Source organism: Strongylocentrotus purpuratus, unplaced genomic scaffold (genome assembly GCF_000002235.5).
Source record: "Strongylocentrotus purpuratus isolate Spur 01 unplaced genomic scaffold, Spur_5.0 spur5_scaffold_15, whole genome shotgun sequence".
In the NCBI taxonomy this organism is placed as follows: Eukaryota; Metazoa; Echinodermata; class Echinoidea; order Camarodonta; family Strongylocentrotidae; genus Strongylocentrotus; species Strongylocentrotus purpuratus.
In genome coordinates, this window is record NW_022145600.1 from 34,945,590 (window position 1) to 34,967,874 (window position 22,285).

At 38.5% G+C, this 22,285-nt stretch overlaps 2 protein-coding genes across 2 annotated transcripts; one reads left to right on the plus strand and one right to left on the minus strand.

The window, feature by feature from the left end:
• Window positions 1-505: 505 nt before the first annotated feature.
• On the minus strand, window positions 506-18,163 carry LOC578480 (fidgetin-like protein 1). The gene is made up of 17 exons (XM_030986310.1): window positions 17,963-18,163; window positions 16,057-16,244; window positions 15,569-15,654; window positions 15,323-15,376; window positions 14,935-15,017; window positions 13,948-14,506; window positions 13,065-13,189; window positions 11,474-11,574; window positions 10,895-10,960; window positions 9,349-9,484; window positions 8,195-8,295; window positions 7,537-7,616; window positions 6,532-6,602; window positions 5,217-5,378; window positions 4,199-4,418; window positions 2,973-3,073; window positions 506-2,348 (listed from the first exon to the last, which is right to left on the minus strand). Exons 2-17 carry the CDS (start codon window positions 16,221-16,223, stop codon window positions 2,223-2,225), a joined length of 2,238 nt encoding a protein of 745 aa, XP_030842170.1. The 5' UTR covers window positions 16,224-16,244; window positions 17,963-18,163; the 3' UTR covers window positions 506-2,222.
• A 225-nt stretch (window positions 18,164-18,388) lies between these two features.
• On the plus strand, window positions 18,389-22,145 carry LOC578419 (anaphase-promoting complex subunit 10). Its single transcript, XM_011668609.2, has 3 exons — window positions 18,389-18,451; window positions 20,280-20,431; window positions 21,398-22,145. Exons 2-3 carry the CDS (start codon window positions 20,293-20,295, stop codon window positions 21,805-21,807), a joined length of 549 nt encoding a protein of 182 aa, XP_011666911.1. The 5' UTR covers window positions 18,389-18,451; window positions 20,280-20,292; the 3' UTR covers window positions 21,808-22,145.
• Window positions 22,146-22,285: the final 140 nt, after the last annotated feature.

Sequence of the window (22,285 nt, forward strand, 5' to 3'; positions counted from 1 at the left end):
GTGCCAAAGCATGGGTAGGTCGGTCGGAATTTTTTTTTTTTTTTGTAATTTTTTTTGTTGGTATTCCCTCTTTGGGCTAATATTTCTCAGTTTTGAATGCCTTTAAGCCCCCCCTGTACTGCTTGTAGCTACTTGCTCCCTCTATATAGAAAAAAATGCCTTATCAGTGACCATTGGTCCCCCATGATCCTCTTTTTTCTTATGTTAATTGAGAGCCGAGTTGATGAAAAAGCCACCTGTCAGTGACCACCCTGGGTGGTGTAATCCCTCCTAGCCAAACTTGTACAGACGGCCTTAAATACATTTTTTTTTCTATTTTAAAACTTTTTTAAATAGGCCATCTGTAGATTTCAAGATTTTTGGGTCGGTCGCAAAGGGCAATTGCAACATCCTTTTTTTTTTAAGGCCTTTCATGGGATCAGCCCCTTTCCCAATAATAATGAAGAATAAGCTCTCAAGGAGGTATGAATGCAGTCACTACAAAATGAAAACACCAAATTATACCGATTTAACAATAGAACAATTTATTTGAAATTCCATATATTGAAATTCAAGTGATGCAACTGCACTAATACAAAATGTCATTTCAATATCTGGTATTTACTCTCTCATGTAATGACCCTATAAGCTTTCTCCAATGAGGTCTCTTTTAGGCTGTTCAGTGATATTTGTCCTACCGGTATACCACTTATGACTCTATCTATTTCAGACGAAATCTCTTGATATGTCCACTGATAAATGGTATTGATACCTTGATACCTGAAGAAGAAAAAAAATATCATTATTTGATCGTCATATCAAGTAATTTTAATTCTTGGATGAAATAAATGGATAACATCAAATGCTGTACCTGGGCACGTTACACATAATCACCCTTTAAAAAATTGGAAGATCTTTCTGTAGGGTAACAATAATTCACTTTACACTATGTGTCTTTAATAGTTTAGTTGTCAAGGTATGCTCACTCCTTCAGTACTGTCTGTTAACTTTGCACTTCTACAACTAATCCTGGCTCTCCACTCCTGGTACATTGTCATATCCAAGTCTGACAATCCCCTTTATCAATCCCTCATTTCCCTCACACATCCAAACCTGGCATTTGATTCTTGGTCAGGTAGGGGTGCAAGTCTGACTGTTACAAGGACTTTACTCAACACCTAACTTTCTATTTGAGGTATGATCAGATTCTGCAACAAAACTGCTTTACACTATAGCTAAATATTCAAGTTGGCCTGTTGCTGAGTTAAGGACAACAGTTCCCTTGGCATTTCTGCCACAAAGTTTGACTGTTGATTTAGCACTTCCGCAACCACACTTAGCATTCCATCCCGGATAGTTGTTCAAGGCCCCGTCTTATAAAGGGTTGACATTAATGATCGCAACATATTTGCTATCAATCGCAACTCTGTACATATGAGATAGGAGACTGCAAACTTGCGATTTATTGGAGGATTCGCGATTGATTTAGATCAATCTCAACTCTTTATAAGACGAGGCCCGGGTCTGACTATTCACTTTCAAAATCAATGTGATAGGTTTGCAATTCTTAATTGTTCCAACTACTAAAGTTTGGACTTCCAAACTTGATGTTCCTCTCTGGACATCTACCCCCCCCCCCCCCAATAACCACCCCCAGTCAACCACTCCCTAGGACAACTAACCCCTAGGACAACTATCCCCAGAACAACTACCCCCTGGACAACTACCCCCCAGACACTTACCCCCTGGGATATTTGTCCAAGGGGTAGTTGTCCTAGAGAATGGTTCTCGTAGGGGGTAGTTGTCCGGGGGTAATTGTCCAGGGGGTAGTTGTCCTAGGAGGTAGTTGACTGGGGTGGTTATCTGAGGGGTGGATGTCCAGGGGTAGGTGTTCTGGAACCGTGATAGGTACCCACGTCTGACTGTTCTGACAGCTCTTCACTTTACCTCCTGCAACCATACTTGGTAATCCCTTCTGGTTACACGTAAATAAATATGAAATCTGATTATTCCATCTACTTGCTTTGGATTTTCAAATCTACTTTCCATTTTAGAAGTGATAAATGTCCATGTCTGACTGTTCCTGAGTAAAGGGCATCAACTCCCTGAAAGCATTTCTGCGACCAAGCTTAGCATTAATGTGGGTAGTAGCTGTAAAGGTCTGACTTTCCGATGACTAACCACTTAGGACTTTGAAACCCAGCGTTCCATTCTTGGTATGGTAGGTGTGAAAGTCTGACTGTTCACTTTGCACTTCCGCAACCAAACTTGGCATTCCAGTCCAGATAGCTGTCAAGGTCTGACTGAGCCACACTCGGTCTCACATTCTGGATGGCATCCTCAAAGTCTCCATGCAGGATCGGTCTCACCTAAACACACAGAAAGACAGGAAAAGCAGGATTGAAGTTAAGTGGGTATGGCAGCCACCTTGGAGATGCAAGGAAAACACCATAATGGAACTTTTGTGGCTCCCATTAAACCTGGGAAAAAGCTTATGGTATTACTAGAGGTTAAGTTTGACTTTTCTTGAAGTATAAATGTTTCCAGATACCAATACTATAGCATGTTCAGGGCATAGGTATGACAGAAGCTAAATCAGATTTAATGAAAAGGTGACTTCATCTGTAGCATGGTTCTACCCAGTGCATAACCAAATTATGACACAGAACCCAACTCTATAACACTAAAGCTAACCCTAAACCTCATCAAAAACACATTTTCCATCCAAACCATAACCCTGCATCTTTTACAAAATCGAGCCCTGAGCAAATGTTGGATCACTCCCATATTTCACTCAGTTTGGACCAAGAAAATCCTACTGAAAACACTGCAGAGTAAGCTTCAAGGCCCTGTTTCATAAAACTGTTTAATAATAACAAGTTACAATAACTGTTATAAGCTACTGATATAATGGCATTTGATTGGCTGAGAGAAAATATGGCGTTTTTTGTTATTGATAACAAGTTTGATGAAACAGGTCTCACTAGACCTACCTGGTCAGCACTAATGTGTTGTATATCCATTCCCTGTATAGACCGTATTGGTCCCAACGCTGCTTCCCTGCACAGGGTGGCCATGTCTGCACCAGAATAACCTAAGAATGAGAATTGAAATAAATCCTTATACAATTGGAAAATTGTATTTGAAACAGTAGTGATTCTCAGCATTTACATTAATATGACGTCAGTGTATGTGGAGATATCATGGTACATCAAAAACAAAATTTGCTGAACATGAAATTCATCAAAAAAGAGGAAAGAAAATAAAAAATAAAATCAAAACTTGTCTATCTTTTAACAAAATTGTGTAAATACTAATTCCACACCTTTTTGTTTGTTTTTCATTTTCACAGAAAATTGGCACTATATGAATCATCATCATAATCATCATCATCATCACCACCGCTATCACTATCATCACCATCATCATCATCATCATCATCATCATGCACCGCTTTCATTATCACCATCACTATCATCACTATCATCACCATCATCATCATCATCATCATCATCATCATCATTATCATCATCATCATTAGCAGCAGCAGCAGCAGCAGCACTATCACCATCATCATCACCGCTTTCATTATCACCACCACTATCGCCATCATCATCATCATCATCATCATCACCTGAATAGGTTGACTAATTGTCAAGATCCTATGCTTGGATTTGAAATTAAATTATCTGAAAGTGGAGAGCAGTCCTCTATCTTCTGTAATCACCTTCTGTTTTTTGACAAATGCTCTCCAGATCTTGGTCAACAAGTGAATGACTCTGTTGAGTAAGAAGACTGGTTACGATCTGCCCCCTTGCACTGGAGTCTGGTAAGGGGATGTAGAGACGCTTCACAAGGCGCCTACGTGCAGCCTCATCGATTTCTTGAGGGCGGTTGGTTGCCCCGACGATCAAGAGGCGTTCATCTGATCATCATGCACCGCTTTCATTATCACCATCACTATCATCACTATCATCACCATCATCATCATCATCATCATCATCATCATCATCATTATCATCATCATCATTAGCAGCAGCAGCAGCAGCAGCACTATCACCATCATCATCACCGCTTTCATTATCACCACCACTATCGCCATCATCATCATCATCATCATCATCACCTGAATAGGTTGACTAATTGTCAAGATCCTATGCTTGGATTTGAAATTAAATTATCTGAAAGTGGAGAGCAGTCCTCTATCTTCTGTAATCACCTTCTGTTTTTTGACAAATGCTCTCCAGATCTTGGTCAACAAGTGAATGACTCTGTTGAGTAAGAAGACTGGTTACGATCTGCCCCCTTGCACTGGAGTCTGGTAAGGGGATGTAGAGACGCTTCACAAGGCGCCTACGTGCAGCCTCATCGATTTCTTGAGGGCGGTTGGTTGCCCCGACGATCAAGAGGCGTTCATCTGAACATGTCGTTGCTCCATCCTGATAACAAATTTACAAATCAGGGGGCGTTTCACAAAGCCTTTTTTCAATGACAAATGACAAAAGTCAGTGACAAATCTGCTGACGCCCAATCAGAAGCAAGGATTTTAGTAGCTTATAACAAAAACTATAATTTGTCACGGATGACAAGTTTTGTGAAACACCCCCCAGGTGTGTGCCATCATGGAAAAATGATCATGATATTATATTGTGAAGGGTTTTGCCATAGTCACAAGTGCAAAAATAGATTTGTATAGTTCTCAAAGATACATTTAGTTTTCATAATACTTATGAACAATTGGCTGAAATCACATTCATTGATGAGGATGATTGACTGGAATGGAACTTGTTTATTTTCAAAAGAGAACTCCCTGAACAATGCAACATCATGAGTAGAAAGAAGGAGGGTAGTTTGTATGCAAGAAACTGACCATAGAACTAACGCTATAGATATTTCCAAAAAAATTCTGTGTACACTGTACAGTACAGAATGCCATTTGATTGGATTAAAAAAATGGAGAAAAAAAAACCCTGCCCATGTTGCTACAGATTTAAACATGACAGGATTTACATGCGCAAGTAAATTTGCTTATTATGTAGTGTGCAGCACTAGATGAAGCATCCTTTTAAATATATTGAAGTGCAGAAAAATAATGTAAGTATTTATTCTGTATTTAAGTCTAGTTAAAATGTCAACCTCAAAGTACTGGGCTTAATAGAGGGGGCTGTTTGAAATACTCAAATATCATCTATTGAGAGCCAGAGTAGACAAAATGATGTGCAGAGTTGTGTTCATACCAGTTGCACTAGGAACTCGGTTTTGATTCGTCTAGATGACTCATGTTCATCATTAGATCGCTGTGAGAGCAAGGAGTCGATCTCATCAATGAAGATGACAGCAGGCTGGTGACACCTAGCGACAGCGAACAGCGCCCTCACCATCTTCTCACCTTCACCGACCTACAAACAAATAATATTCCATTTTTATAAAACACATATCAATGGAAAAGGAACTTTCATTGGTTGGGGTTATCATAACATATATTTAAGGCTTCCACCAACCTTAACATTTAGTAGGCAAGCTTTTGTCCACTCCACTCCTGTCAAACCGAGTGATTATTCAGTTTTTCTTGCTGTCTGCTGCATGTATATCAAATATCTACAAATAGCTCTAAGAAGCTCTAAATTTCTGTGAAAATACCACATGCCAATATAAATGGGTTATTCATATTCTGAAGCTATGGGAATAAATAGGTAGTCAACAAGTTAATGTGGATTTAGTTGAGGCAGCTGTTATGATCACATAGTGTATAGTGAAGCGCCTTGAGCATTTAATTGAAATGGATAATGGCGCTATATAAATCTCATGTAGTATTATTATTATTATCAAGGAATAAATCCTCCAAGGTACCCATCTTCTACACCTGGGTAAAGAAGGATAAATGCTGATGAAATACCTTGTATAACAACCATGTGTTACATGTAAAGAAACCGTAGGTATAGTGTTGTTTAATTTGGGTTTTTACAGACGTGAATCAATCAGATATGATTATTTACGTCTGGGGACCTAACCTTAACATCACCATCCGAAAGACGTGACTCAGTCTCGAACCGGGGTCGCCTGAGCCAGTTTGTAGGGGAAGACAGAGGGCTGACTGTACCACAGACATTAAAGGCGCACGTTCCCGCCAGTGTAGTTATAGCTGCTCTAGTCATCGCCATCTTGGTTCCGAAGATCGACTTCTAATTTGCATACAGCTGTCAATCAAAGTATGGCCTGCCTTCGCCAAGCCAGCTGATTGCTGCCGATCGTGAAGTCACGAAAGTGAGCGGAAACAGCAGCCGAATCTTAGAGCCGAACTGCGATTGGTATTACTTCGGCAAATGTATGCGATAATCGGCATTGTTCGGCAATTTAGAACATGCCATCTGCGTAAGAGCTGTATTCTGTTGGTGTCAATAGGCAGCTAGCACCGTCCGCCAGCGCATACGTATTTTGAACGCCCTCTGGAATACGAGGAACGTGCGTCTTTAACACTAGACCAACTCACATCTCCCTGTAAGTATAGCATCTTTTATAAGAACTGTAAATAGTTATAAAATCATTTCTCACCCATTTTGATGTGAGAGATGATGCACTGATGCTGAAGAAGGTTGCTCCTGATTGGCTGGCAATGCATTTTCCTAAAACACAAAATAAACAATTACAAATTATACTTTTGAAGTCTTGTAGTAATGACTGACACAAGATTGGCAAAATATCCATTCATTATTAAAGGTAATACAAAGTTTTGGTATGGGGCCATGAATTTGGTTCAAATGAACATATTGGAAGCATATGCGATCCTACAATATTCAGTGATCGTTGTTGCGGTTGAAATAGAGTCTAAAATTATGAAATAATAAATAATACACTCTTTAGGTTGTATAGCTTCCTCTCAAGGTCAAGATATTAATTAAGCTATAAAACAATGTTTCTTGACTAAAATCGACCGATTAGCTATCCCCGTTTGGAAATTATATATCACAACTACATATTCTGAAATTTTTATGGTCGCAGCTACCATTGTACGGCCGTGAGCGCTATTTGAAATTTATCAAAATTTACCGGGAGCACCGGTAAATGTTTATATTCAATTTTTCTCGAAAGCAGAAGTGTTTAAGGGGCTAAATTTTCTAGTGCTTATAATACATCCACAGGGGCATCCAAATATATCAAAATTGTAAAGAATCACTATCCACCCAATTTTCGAATTTCCCAAAACTTTGTATTACCTTTAATCTCTCTCTAATATATTGAGGGTTCAGTGACACAAAGACGTAACTCCATATTTTGCCAAAATGAGTATTTGATATCAAAATGTTCAGAAAAATGTGGGCTTTCCAGGAAACACAAAGATTTAACTCCACCCAACACCCCATTGAAGTCAATGGCTAGTGAAACATAGACTTAACTCCTCAGGGCCCAAGTGCTCAGTGACACATAAACCACTCTTTCTCAAAATGGCCAAATTGGAGTTACGTCTTTGTGTCACTGACCCCTCGATATATGCAAATTCAGTTAGGCATTAAAATGATAGAGAAGCAGTTATTGTAATTAGACTATAATGAATCTCACCAATGAGGGTCTTCCCAGTACCAGGTGGGCCGAACAAAAGAAGACCTTTAGGAGGACCTCGGAGTCCAGTGAAGATATCCCTGTAAAAATTAAACAAAAAAGAAAACTCAAGATCATTAAGATCACCTCTTATGTGACAGATGTATTGAATATCCTCAACATCAATAGAGGCAAAAGACCTAAAACAGAAAAAATATTATTATTCCTGGAAAGCATAGGGCTTTTATGTGTTTATTGAGAAAAAAACAAAATATACAAAGACAACAAAGCAACACAAAGCATATGTTGCAACAAATGTTACAATGTGCAGAACAATCCTATAGACAATCGATAATATCAACTACCACTATCCTATCATACAATAAGTTGCTAATAAACTGATCATCATTATGATTGTATTATTATCATTTATTTTTTATATTTAAAAAAAAATGGTATTATGGCAAATATCAAGAATGCATATTCATCTGACTTAGGATTCACATAATAACAGATCCATGTAACCATAAATGACACCAGCAACTTGTCCAAAAGGAGGAAAACAAAACAACAACAATGTTCATCCAAAATCAAAACTATACAAGTACACCCCTGCACTTCTCAATATCTTGACTTAAATAATGTCAAAGATCTAGCACATTCTCATTCTTGAACTTACGGTCTAAGCATGGGCCAGACAACGATTTCTTTGATGGTTTTCTTGGCAAATTCTAATCCAGCGATGTCGTCCCAATGGATAGGTGGTCCATGGTCCATGATCTGGAAAAATAATGATGCTTACTTGTACTTTGAATCCATACATATCATTATTTACTGTATCTTTAAAAAAAAAAGACCAACTAATGATTCACACACTATACATATATATATATATCAAATTTAAGATATAGAAGTAGTAACCTACTTGTATACCGGTAAGTAAAATATTCAGTGTATTTTAGACCAGTTCATCATTTTTATGTTAAAAAATAACCTTGACTAACCATTTATTTATGAATAAAACCCATCCTTTATTTGCAAAAACTTTTTCTCAAAATAATGGATGTGCTCCAGGACGTGTTTCTGCTCTCCCCTTTGAATGGAATACTTCACTTATAAATCACAGAATATGCACCATTTTTTCATGCATGAAATGTGTTTGCATAACTCATTTTATATGTACATATGCCTACCGTACATAAAGATAGACAGGCTTCACGTTTTAGTCTGAGCCCCCTTTATATGCCTATTCCTGCTTAGAGTTTTATGAATGAACTCGCTTCTACTCTGATAAACCATGCCCAAAAACCTATTATATATGGCCAGTTTGCCAGCTGATTGAAAATGTCATAACATCTGCCACATGCGTGTATGGACAAATGAACAAATGATAATCTGATGAATAGAAGAGCATAAATCTGGTATATTGCCCTTTGGTCAACAAACAGTTTGTCTACTTCCCATATGGTCAACACTTAGCCCATCTACTATCAGCATGGCCTAATAATCATTTTGTCTACTTATCATTTGGTCTAATGACCATTAAGGCAACAGTAATTTTGTCTAATTGCCAATTAGTCTACCGGTACTACTTATTTAATATAATGTTCTTTTAGTCTAATAACCAGCTATTCTAATCCCCATTTTTTCTACTATTCATATGGTCTAATGATAATTCGATCAGTAATAATAATTCAATCAGTAATAATAATGATAATTCAATGATCATTAGACCATGTGGATAGTAATAATAATAATAATAATGGTGGCTTCTTATATATATAGTAGATGGGCTGGGTGTAGACCGAAGAGCAATTCATCCATAAATCTAACCTCACTCATGACTAACTCCACCATCTTAGGTTCAATGTTCTTGAGTCTTTCATCAGCAGGCTCTTCCTGGTTGTTGTTATTACTCATGTTGCCTGTCTGACCACTGCCTCCATTTCTAGAAGGTGGCTTGTACCCACTATGAAGAAAAAACAGAACATCATCTATTTTATAAAATAATCCATTTGAAATCTTTTCAATAATACTCTCTCTATGTGCATTTTGTAATGTTATTGTTTCTATCACTGTAAAGCTTTTTGGTGTTTTCTCTGTAGATAAAATGTGCGATAGAATCCTAGGTTATTATTATCATTATTACTGTTATTATTATTATTAGCTTTAATCCCTTAATCGAGTCTGATCAAATACGGAATGACCATGTATGCACATTAAAGGGATAGTTGAGTTCTGTTGCAGAGGGCGCTACACAAAATAATTTTTTGTGAGATAATGAAAAACTGAGTGACAAATTTGAAAGAACATACAATTTAAATGACAAAATCATATTTGTTTGATCAAAATCGGTTCAGAGAAGGCTGAAATATTCATATCAATTTCTAATACTTGTGTACTACCACAAATATTAGATAATTTGAAAAAATGAAATAGCGCCTTTTACGTCGTATTTCACCCAATGCCAATGTTGGCTTTTTTGTTGGCATTTTCGTGTTGGTTATATCACGCACAACCAGCCGGCCCATGTATTGTTATTTTTAATTAAATAATTAATCAACGGTCACCAAATTTTTTTGAAAGTGGAGCTGAATTGGTATGATCATATTGGCTAAATTTCACACATTTTGGGGTCTAAAATTACCTTCATAGCAATTTTAGGTTCTAAAAGGGCACTACAAATGTCATAGATAAGAATAAGAGCAACAACCATGCACTTTGAAGGCATTTGCGGTCTGAAAACAGAACTCAACTATCCCTTTAAACAAATAAGAACAGGCAAGAAATAGGCACTTTAAGTGTTCAATATTGAACTATTTAGGTACTAATAACACATAGCAGGACATACAAAGGAAGCACAGAAAATACTATCATGATTGTAAACCAACAACCTTTTTGTTATCATTGCTACCAATCAGAACTTGCCAATTAGATTACAACATTACCCATTCCATGCACGGAGCAGAAATTCCCTCCCAAGAAATTTCTTACAGTTCACTACCTTTGGACTAAGAAAGGTAAGTTTGTTTCTTCATGAAAGAAACAGAGAATACTGTAAAGCCAGAGACTTTAAAGCATATCAAATGTTTGTGAATTTTGTGAGTGGATCAAGTTCATAAAAGCTAGTGCCATAAAAATATTGAAACACAATTGACACCTCATTAATTTAGTCCCAAAATTTCTTGCAGTGCACATGAGCACATTTGGGACATTAACATTTACTTTGCTATCATGGAAGATATTTCATGACCATTTAAACAACATAACAAAAACTAACATCTTAGAATGTGATGCTTCAAAATTATGCACTAACAACTATTTGCATGCTAGGTGGAACTGAAGGAGACAGATAATTATATCAGTCATGCAAACTCACCCTGTGGAATTATCAGCTTCTTCTTTGTTGAGAACAGGAGGAACAAACTTGCTGTTTGGGGCTCTCCTGAAGAGGGGCAAAATTGGAAGGAAAAAAATCAATTAATCAATCAAAAAAATCAGGGTACTTTTATCAGGACACTTCAAAATAAATATTAAGTTGTCTTTCAAGTAAGGTTTTTGCTTAGTGCTATCAAAGTGTCATACCTTTTATATCATCAAATATTTTATTTGTGTGAAATGAAAATTCTCAGCTGATTAAATTATTATTTTATTTATTTCAAACTGATGGTCAAACCAACAAACAATTTTGATGGGTTTTTTAAAAACTTTTTTTTATCTGAACAATAAAAGGTAGACTCGTTGAAATAGGGCCTTTCTTGAATACTTTAAGATGTAAGCTTTGGTGTGTCACATTCTCAAGAAACATAAATCGAGACAAATCAATTTTTCACATACTTAAGAAATCACAAAACTTGATAAGAGTATGAATAATTTAGTTGTCATCTATATTAAAAGTATGTCATTCAAGACGTAATCATAATGTTGGGTGGTTTCCACATTCAAGTATCATACAGACCTTGTCACTCCCAGGACTTTCCTGTTGGTGCCATACCCGGATGAAGAAGGGGCTGAACTTGGGTTTCCACGGTTACCAAACTTCTTCTGATTGTTGATATTCTGCAGGAAAGGTGATACATGTACTATAAGTAACCGCAGTTTCAAATACAGTCAAACCTGTCTATAGTGGCCGCCAAAGGTAAACACAGAAAGTGGTCTTTGTAAACAGGTTCCTTTAGTACATGTTTCAATGAGAAACCATTTTCAAGGGAAACAAAAATGTGGTCTTTGTAGACAGGTGGTGACTAAAGTAGGTTCGACTGTATAAGTCATTTTAACCATGACCACAAAAACATGGGATAACATAATGAACCATGTTACTGACATACAATGAAACATGGTAAAGGTTGGTGTAACACATGAATACAAAGCAGAACTTCGTGTCCATTGTTTCCTAGAGAATGATAGGATTATGCTATTCAGGTAAACCAGGGGCGTGTTTCATAAAGACTAAGATCGACTTTAAAGGGAGGGTGTCATGACGAGACTATGTGTCTTTTCTGTGGGCCTACTCGGGGCCAATCGGGTATAATACGGCTAAGGACGACGCGACCGCAGCTTTCATGTGCGTGCAACATACGCGAAACCGAAGCGCGAGGAGAACTTTGGTCTGTTTTGCGAACGCTAGCCCGCGCTGATCCAGTTTAGCGCGCACTGACCCAGTTAATCAAGTCCATTCGTTTACGTGCAGTTGTCCAAAAGAAAACGTAGATGGCATTAACCAGTATTTCCCATGATACACTCCCTTTAAGTTGGACTTTAATATGGCAGGCCATTCATGCCACTGGTTGCTCTTACCATTACGATCTTTTTATAATATTTTTTCCTTCAATGATGATCTATCAAAAAATGTAAATTCTGTAGATTTAATTGTGACCATGATTTGTACGTCCCTTGAGAGACCAATGCCAGTAAATGGTGAGAGAAAACAATGGCATGAACGGCCTGCCATAGTTCAGTCCAAATTAAAATTGATCTTAGTCTTTGTGAAACACTCCCAAGGCATGAGTTAACCCATGACTTCTGACACACTCATATTCCCTGTAGGGTTAATACAGGATCCACTCAGTTCCAGCAGACAATGGGTTTACTTTTCTTCCCATTGTTCTCTTACTTAACATTCTATTCAGGAACCTTTTTGTGTGCACATCCTCTTTATTTAAAATAAAAGCTTAACATTCCTTGATGAACATAATGTACACTGTGCTCTCAAGTATAGATCATGCACCATAGGGTGAAAAAAAAGAAGCATGTGCGTGTGTGTGTGTGTGTGTAATTGGGTTTTTACAGACGTGTATCAATCAGATATGATTATTTACGTCTGGGGACCGACTTTTTACGTCACCATCCGTCTGACGTGACTCAGTTTCAAACCTGCGTCCTCGGCTGAATCAGTTTGTAACTTCCACTGTTAGCTGGATTACAGGCGCACGCCACAACGCCTAGTTGTGGCGCATGACATACACTCACTGCCACCCCTCATAGAAAAGAAGAAAAAACATAATGCCTCTAAACATCTTTTGCACTAACAAAGAATCATCATGGATTACCAGTTGTTCTTTGGCACTCTTGAAAGCCCCTCCTCCAAACTGGCCTCCTTCATTCTCCTCTTCATCTGGTTGTCTAGGTCTTGGACCTCGGTTGTATCCCGAGTTGAAGCCTCCTTGACGACTTTCTAAAGATAACACAAGATTAAATCGTTTATGGTTGAATGCTTTTTGGTACATTTCTGGCAGTTGTCAAAAGCAACCTCACACTCAATCAAAAGAATTATCCAATATCTATATACAAATTTTGTGATCATTTGATATACACAACTACCTGCCTATAAACAATTTCCTTGCCCCTAATCCCCCCTCCCCCCCCCCCCCCCCCCCCACCCCAACCCATCACCACAAATGCTCTTCATCATTATGCGCTCTTTACATTATAACTGACATATATGAAAGATTTCACATCAAATCAAATCAATATTTTCGAAAATTTTTCAGGAGTTTCGTGGTCGAGTGGTTTAAGGCGCTTGACCGGAGATGCAAAGGTCGAGGGTTCAAATCCCGACACTGCATTAATATCCTTTGGCAAGATATTAAGGTGCACTTGCTACTCTGCACCCAGGTGTTAATTGGGTAGCTGGATGCTACCGTCATTGTTGGTCAAAAGTTTTTGAGTGTCAAGTAACGCCTGGCTGGAATTCTCTGCAGGGAGTGGAGATTGTGCACACAGTGTGTGCGGGCAAGCACTGAATCCAATGACCGGGGTTATAGTATATTTGTAAAGCGCTTAGAGACATTTGTATTAAGCGCTATATAAAAGCTAAATATTATTATTCAGAAGTTACATGTTGTTGATGACATCATTAGATGTCCTTGAGTTGAACGTAAATTTCTAGCTTTGTTCATATTTCAAATCTCGTATCAAAATTAGGTAGCCTACCTGAAGCTCCAAATTTCCTCTTCAGTGGTGGTTGTCCACCGCTTGCTGCATTATCCCCCATACCAAGGATACCAAGATTAACCATCTGAGATGCAGGGTCATACCCCATCGACCCTGGACTCGGCCCCGCCCTGTTTGCCCCCATCGGGGTGTACCCCCTCTGGGGGTGGGGACGTGGTGCAGAAGGGGCATGGCTAGGATGAGACGGGGGTCTGTTTCCAACTGTAGGAGTTGGACGTGGGAAGTGGGGCGTCGGCTGGTTTGGGGGACGCGGGTCTCTTGATGTCGCAAAAAGGGGGGCTGGGTTCCTTGCTGGGGCCATGGTTTCTTTGAGGGGGTTGGATGACACCCCATAGGATGTTTGAATGTGACCCGGTGGTGGTGATGCACTCCCTGGTGTCTGAACATTCCTTACGTTGCTGGTAGGCACTGAAGAGTGGCTGGAGTACTGCGGCTTATGTTGCCAATTTGAGGTATTTGATGGAGGAGGTTGACGTGTTGCTTTTAAAAGACTCTCAGCATCTGCCTTCAAACTGGCACTAGCTTTCTCACTACATTTCTAGGAAGAGAAATCACAAGTTTTCGATCAATTATTTAAAAGCACACTTCCAACTGACATTTAGAAATCAATACTCGTACCAAACAATCATTTTAAGGTTGAAACTGCTACAATGCCTTTTACCAAAATATTTCTAAAAGTTGTAAAGGGAACTTTCAAATTTTATTGTGGTCTTGAATTTAGCTGAAAATTATATACATATATTATTTTACTAAACCCTATGCATACGTGAAAGAAGTTCATTCACAGACTGCATAAAGTTTTTAAATGGAATCTAAGAAATTACGAATTTCATATAAAGTGAGAGTAATAAATACACAGGATTTTCTTTTCATCAAAAGCTAACAACTTAACAGTATTTCTTAATGACAAACTATTTAAACAAATATGATACAGCATATTGATCATGATGTCAAACATTTACTTACCTTTGATTCAGCAAGGAGTTGTTTGACGATATCCATATTTTTGATGCTGTCTAGTGTTAATGATGACTTCCATTCACTGCTTTCTATAAGTTCAAACAAAAGACATTATTTTATAAAAGAAAACACTTTATTTCTTCTTTAAGATTTTTCACTTTACCAAAATGATTTGTAAAACCAATAATATGCCAGAATTAGCAAGAAAATTAAACTGAAACATTTTGCACTTATAGGATTGCTATGATTCAATAAAAGTTAATGAAAAGCAAATTGGAACTTATTGGAATGTGGAATATTCATTTAAAAATAATAAAATCAATTTCATGGTCAAGAAAACACTTTGAAATAAATTCAAAGCTAGAGTCCAATTATATCAATCAAATAAACTTACCATTCGGATGGTTTGATGACAAGGCAAGAGCTCCCTCCGCAAAATTATTGAGTCCTGCATTTGAAAACCATGCAAAGAAGAGAAAATTCAATAGTAGTCATATTACAAAAGCGAGGTCTGTCCTGAAAACTGGTCGGCTAATGGAATGAACGAAGGATCTACCACAGTTGAATTATGTCACACTTACAATTACAGTAACATAATACATATCATATAAAATGTTTGAAGCAAAAAAGGAACACAAACCTGTCTCTGGGTTACTGCAGTCAATGATAGCTGAGTACATACTGGTGTAGTGTGTTTTAAATCTGGCTGATAAATCCTCAGGTATGCTGTGACGAAAAGAAAATGCAGATTTAATTCAATTAATTCAATAATTATGTATTAAATCAGTATATATATTTTTTTTTAAACTCTTATACAGGTCCACTGAGGGCCAACATGCTAATGTTAATTTATAGGATAGCATACTGCATTTGTTTTGCCTCCAACAGCGGTTGATAACAGTTTTCTCCCCCCCCCCCCCCACCCCCCAAACGTTTCTGTGTGTTAAAGGAGTATGGCATGGCTCGAAAGTCAATTACTAGCGGTAAGACAAATTTACTTGACCCAAATCATGAGCCTAAACCTAAGCCTAAAAAATCCTAACCCTATACATTCATGAAAGAAGCCTCAGACAAACCCATCTAAAAAGATTGGAGAATCACAACGTCCCACTACAAATGTTCACATACCATTCAGTTGCAGAAGCGAAATGGAGTTGATTGAGAATCCCCCTTAGAGCTTCAGCTTTGTCAGATGCCTTTGACTCTGTGGAGTTCAGACTAAAGATACATCGTTGCCACTTGTTGAGTGCAAACGCCTCTCCTTCATCTCTGCTTTGATTTAGATCCGTGTCCATCTTTGAGTTTAATCCTTGAGCCTTAGTTGAAGCAAATAAACAGAAAATAGATGATAAACAATTTGAAAGTCTGCAGTGTTAGAAACGTTTTCTAAGGATAACTTTAAGGTGTGTCTTTAAGCATGATCTTTACATATAAGCTTCCAAACATACATGAGCTTGAACGTACCTACCTTCACTCCCGGCCCACTCCGAGAACGGACGGACCCCATGCGTGTTGCCAAAATGTCCTTTTCGTAACAAAAGGAAAAGGTTGACCCGTATTGACTTTACACACCGGACTTTTGCTGAAAAGGGGGGGGGGGGTGCTGAAAAAGGCTCGTATACAAAAGAAAAAGGTCGAGCCGTATTGACTTTACACACCGGACTTTTGCTGAAAAGGGGGGGGGGGGTCGGTTAGAACACGCATATGCGTACCCTAAATAACACTGAGTGGGGGGGGGGGCCAGGCCTTCACTTTATCATTCTCTGGCTGATGAATCAATATTTGTAGTTTGGTTTTCTCAGGAAAACATATTTAGTGAACTGGAGAATTTCCATTCTGTAAAAAATGACTAGAACATTATTTCAGTTCATGCAAAGTTGTGTAATGTTCATAGATTTACATGATGTACTACTGCTTGCATTCTATCTCATTCTGATCTCATGATGGTCATTGCATGCCAGAGCTAAGCCAAGACTCACCACTCTCGTTTATTTTAGACAGGAATAACCATCTGGAAATTTGGGGAATTCTTAAATAAAACTGACATTTGTCAACTTTTTGTCAGTGGCTCCAGACGCACGTACACTGTAATCGAGCTCATCTCAGCTCAGTCTCAGTCTTAGACAGAAATAACCGTCTGATTTGGGTCATTTCTTTAATAAAACTGACATTTGTTGACATTCCCCAATACAATCGGAGGTCTAGTGGAGCCAAACGTAATCTCAGTGGAACAACCGACGATTAGAGAGACTGAAGCTTTCGGTCTATCTCAGTCTCAGCCCAGCGGAAAAACCATCAATATCAGAGACTGAAGTCTGAATCTTCTTCTTCTTCTTCTTATGGATAACCTGCCTCTTTCAATACTGAAGATTCTTGCAGATGTATAAATTGGGGTGTGCAGGTGGACCACTACAGGGTTTTCTCTTATATGAATAGTGCAGTGGGTTCTTAATGGCTTCTTCAAAGCCAAAGGTGGTGACTCTCCTCTACACAGGGCCTCCATTTAACGTCCTATTCGATTCGAGGGATGGAGTGTTTTCCACTCAACATAGTCTGCGTCCATGAAACAAGGGGGCACGTTAATACACAACGCAGGCTTCAGTCATCCGCCTGGCCTGGGTGCATGGGATTCGAACCCAAGATCTTTGGTTTGACAACAGACGAGCAGACGCTTTACCAATTGAGCCAACTCACCTACTTGAGTCCTTGGTCTAGTCTTGCCCTTGGTCTTGTTCTAAATCCAAGAAATGCCCACACCAGTGACACCACCATGTGGTTACATGCCAAGTCACAGTCACACACTCTCGCCATGATCACGTTAGACTACACTAGTCATAAATTGAAGTGATAAACCTGATCATGACTGACAAACAAGTCTCACTCTCACCCTCGCGCTCAGTCGTCGCGTCATACATCATTACATGCAACGATGTCGATGTACAATCGATCTAGACACTACAAAATACATCTGCACAAAATCAAATAATAATTATAGATTTTTGGAGAGTTTAAGCGACCAAGGAGATATACTAACCTGCTGTCAATCTAAAAGCTCGTCCTCAAACAACAGCTCAGTTCAGCTCAGAGTAAGGCCATTTATACGGCATCATGCACGCAGCACAGTAGATATGCGCGATATGCGCGAGCAAAACATACAGAACTTGTTGAAGCCAAAGCAAACTCACATTACGCGCGGTTGAAAAAGGGAAATCCCCGTAGTTTTAGTTCCAGCATGAAATGTTTCATGTGGCCTTTTCTTTTCTTCTTAGGCCCTATTTCGAATTTCACGTCGTATTTTAACTTCCATGGTTTTTCATAGCAAAAGAAAACATATGCATATCATATTGACCTTTCATAACTATTTAACCATTCTACCACGATCACGATTATATAACTCAAAGCTGACTGGGTTCCTTCTATCCAACATAAAGAACAACGATTCGATTGAAGACTATTTTGCATTCATGACGTCATACACACGAATTTTTGATTTTTACCGGTACGAGGAGTCCCAGAGTTGAAGGTAAATAAATACCAATTTCATTGAATAATCATGTATCAGTGTATGTGGAATGAAGTATGAGATTCATCAATTTGTGGATGTGTCCACTTTATTTAACGAATTTATTCAAAATGAAAAATATTGGGAAATTTAATTAACAGAAACGCTCGTGTGGTCCCATAGGTTAAAACTGGTGTTGGCCAATCTTGTTTAGATTAAGAATTGTGTACGAACTTAATAATATAAGGGTAGCACTACGATATGTCTGCGCACCTAAAATTTATCTTGATATTGACAATAATTTTCGATCATATTTTCCTTGTATAGACTATGTTGTTATCTTATTCACAATATGACTAGGGGGCTGGAGTATTAAGTGAGCCCAATTCCCCAAAATGTAAAATTCCGAGCAGTAACTAGACGACGCAGCAGTGTCAATGCAAAAAGTAAAACTAAGGTTTCCAAGTCTATGCTTCTTCTCTTCCTCCCACTTCTTCTCCTCCTCCTCCTCCTTCTTCTTCTTCTTCTTCTTTTTCTTCTTCTTCTTCTTCTTCGTCTTCTTCTTCTTCGTCTTCTCCTTCTCCTTCTCCTTCTTCTTCTTCTTCTTCTTCTTCTTCTTCTTCTTCTTCTTCTTCTTCTTCTTCTTCTTCCTCTCCCTCTGTTTCTCCTCCTCCTTCTCCTTCTTTTTCTTCTTCTTCTTCTCCTTCTTCTTCTTCTTCTCCTTCTTCTCTTCTTCTTCTCCTTCTTCTTCTTCTCCTCCTTTTTCTTCTTCTTCTTCTTCTTCTTCTTCTTCTTCTTCCTCTCCCTCTGTTTCTCCTCCTCCTTCTCCTTCTTTTTCTTCTTCTCCTTCTTCTTCTTCTTCTTCTCCTTCTCCTTCTTCTTCTTCTTCTTCTCCTTCTTCTTCTTCTTCTTCTTCTTCTTCTCCTCCTCCTCCTCCTTCTCCTCCTCCTCCTTCTTCTTCTTCTTCTTCTTCTTCTTCTTCTTCTTCTTCTTTTTCTTCTCCTCCTCCTTCTTCTTCTTCTTCCCAAAATCCATGACAGATATCTTTGTCTGCGACCTACATGTACTGTAGTCTATAATATCATGATGTACATGTAGCGACAACCCTCTTCACAAAACCCTGATGAGCAACAAATTTATGATTGTAATACTCATGCTCATTGCTAAAAAAATATATTCTACGTCACTCCAGCAAAGCATAGAGTCCATTCTAATGCATAATGGCGTATTGACCTCTATTGATGTACTACGTGCTGAGAGGCAGCAATTGCACACAATGCACACATTGCACACTAATGCACACAATTAATATGAAGTGGCGGATCGGCACGTTCGACAGTAGACTCATGATTTGAATTTTCAAAGTATTCTTTCTAACATTGGTATAACGTTGAAAAGATTGTATTTTACTGCTATTTAGGTGTCATCAATTGTTACTAAAGTACCGATTTTAAGTGAACTCAGTTGAGTTTTGTACAGTAGTGTTTGAAATGTTGAGAACAATAGAGGACGTCTAAACAGTTTTTTATAGACAAAAAGTATAATAATGCTGCTATGTGTGTTCTTCGTTACGATCCATCAGATTGTAAACTGAGTTACTTAAGAGGTTATGAGGCTTAATTTAATGTAAACTGTTTTTAAAAGTAAATATCTAAGAGAGTGGTATCACAAATGATACAAACATCTATTTTGCATTTTGCAAGTAATAGTTTGGTAGCCTCATGACATCACCTAAGATCATAAATAGTCATGACTTGGGGTAGGTTTTGTGACCAGACCAAGATTTCTTGGGCTGTATACATTATGTACCTATATTGTATCTTAACCACATTTTCTTTAACTCTCACAGGAGCGCTGTCAATATGTCAAGTCTTGGGAATAAGATAGATGATGTGGATCTGACTACAACTGGACTAAGGGAGATAGGATCCCAAGCTGTTTGGTCCCTCTCATCATGCAAGCCAGGATTTGGAGTTGATCAGCTCAGAGACAACTCAACCGGTAAGATCTGCAAATAAGCAAAGCAAGCTATTCAAGACATCCAAGGGTGCGTTTATTGTCCAATTTTCTGCCTAAAATCAGCGTTTTCAAACGTATTTCAGGCAAATTTTGAAAGAGATACACGCAAAGCCTTTTTCAACCGTCTTTAGATATAGGCATATTGTAACGCCAAAAAAAATGCATTATTGAATGTGACATACAGCCAGAACCACGTTTCTGAGTCATGATAAACGCAAAGCTGTTTTGAACCCACATACAAATCGAACCTTCCCAGGCTAATTTCCAGTTCGGAGCATGTGTCGTGTAATGTTTTTGTACAAGCATGTGTGTGTACTCGTCCATCTAGTTGACCTCCGAGAAACTGTCTGCTTTCCGGGTCAAATGGCACAAAGCAGCTGCGCAGAGACAAGGACTTTATTTTGAATTGTGAAGAGACGATAAACGGTACATCCCGCAAATCACGTTCGTATAGTGGGTTTCGATATGTACATATAGAAACGCTGATTCTGAGTGGCAAGGCACGATAAATGCACCCCAAGGCAACTCCCAAACGCGATTCTTACTGGTTAAAAGTCAGATCCTATTTAATTTTACTTGTGTAACTTATTTGCCAGACTTTCAAGACTTTACCGCCCCCCCCCCAAAAAAAAAAAAAAAAAAAATAATAATAATAATAATAATAATGATAATAATATGTGCAACATAACCCTAATTGTCCCCTCTCCAATACCAGTACATTTTCCCTGAAATGTCCCCCATCCAAATTACATCCAGTGGAACCCTGCTTTTATCATCTGTAAATGAAATATGCCTAACAGATATTTTCCCTTAGCTGAAAGCCATATTGGTTCATTATGCTTTTACATTTTGTAAGTTTTGTATTAGGTTTTCATGTATGGATACCAAGCACCAAAATGATGGAACATTAATAATTTTGCAACATTTATGTTTTTTTCCCTCTTGTAGATACCTACTGGCAATCAGATGGAATACAACCACACCTTGTCAACATCCAGTTCCGTCGCAAAACAACTGTCCACAGCGTCGCCCTCTACGCAGACTTCAAATCAGATGAGAGCTACACACCAAACAAGATCTCTGTCCGCGCTGGAAACAACTTCCATGACCTCCAGGAAGTAGAGTTGCTTGAACTCGGTGAGCCGAGTGGTTGGATCTCGATCCGGCTGGCAGACTCGGACGGGAAACCCATCAGGACATTCATGATACAGATCGCTGCCTTGTCGAACCATCAGAATGGCAGGGACACTCATATGAGGCAGATCAGGGTGTATGCTCCAATGCAGAACACCACCAGGAACAACAGGCTGCCATCTTTCTCAGGAGTAGACTGTTCTATGTATAGCACCATCAGATAATGAAGAGCATGGAGAGAATCCAATGAAGACTCAAGAAAACTGAAGATCGTTCATGAGACGAATTGTGATGGTGATAATCTCAACTAGAGAGTGAAATCAGTGGATGAAAGATGAATATGCAACACTTTCAAAGCACAGGATGGGTGAGCAGTTTGAACACATGACATTTGGCTACAGCCCATGACTCCTAACAGCCTACTAGACTGAAAGGTCATGAGACAGACAGGGAAAATGAAAAGTGTGAACATCACGTGAGATTATAACGATAAGTGACTGATGGTGATAATAACGACATGTAGGGACATTCATGATTCAAACTGCTCTTATGGTGATGTATAATTAAAATAGTTAACTCTTAAGCTGCCACCCATACAATGCACCCAGTGCCACAGTGCTAATCTCTATTGTGCCAGCAACAAAGCCCCTGCGTGCCAAGTTAATTTTAGGGTTGGTTCAAGTGCGTGTTTTTAAAATCTTT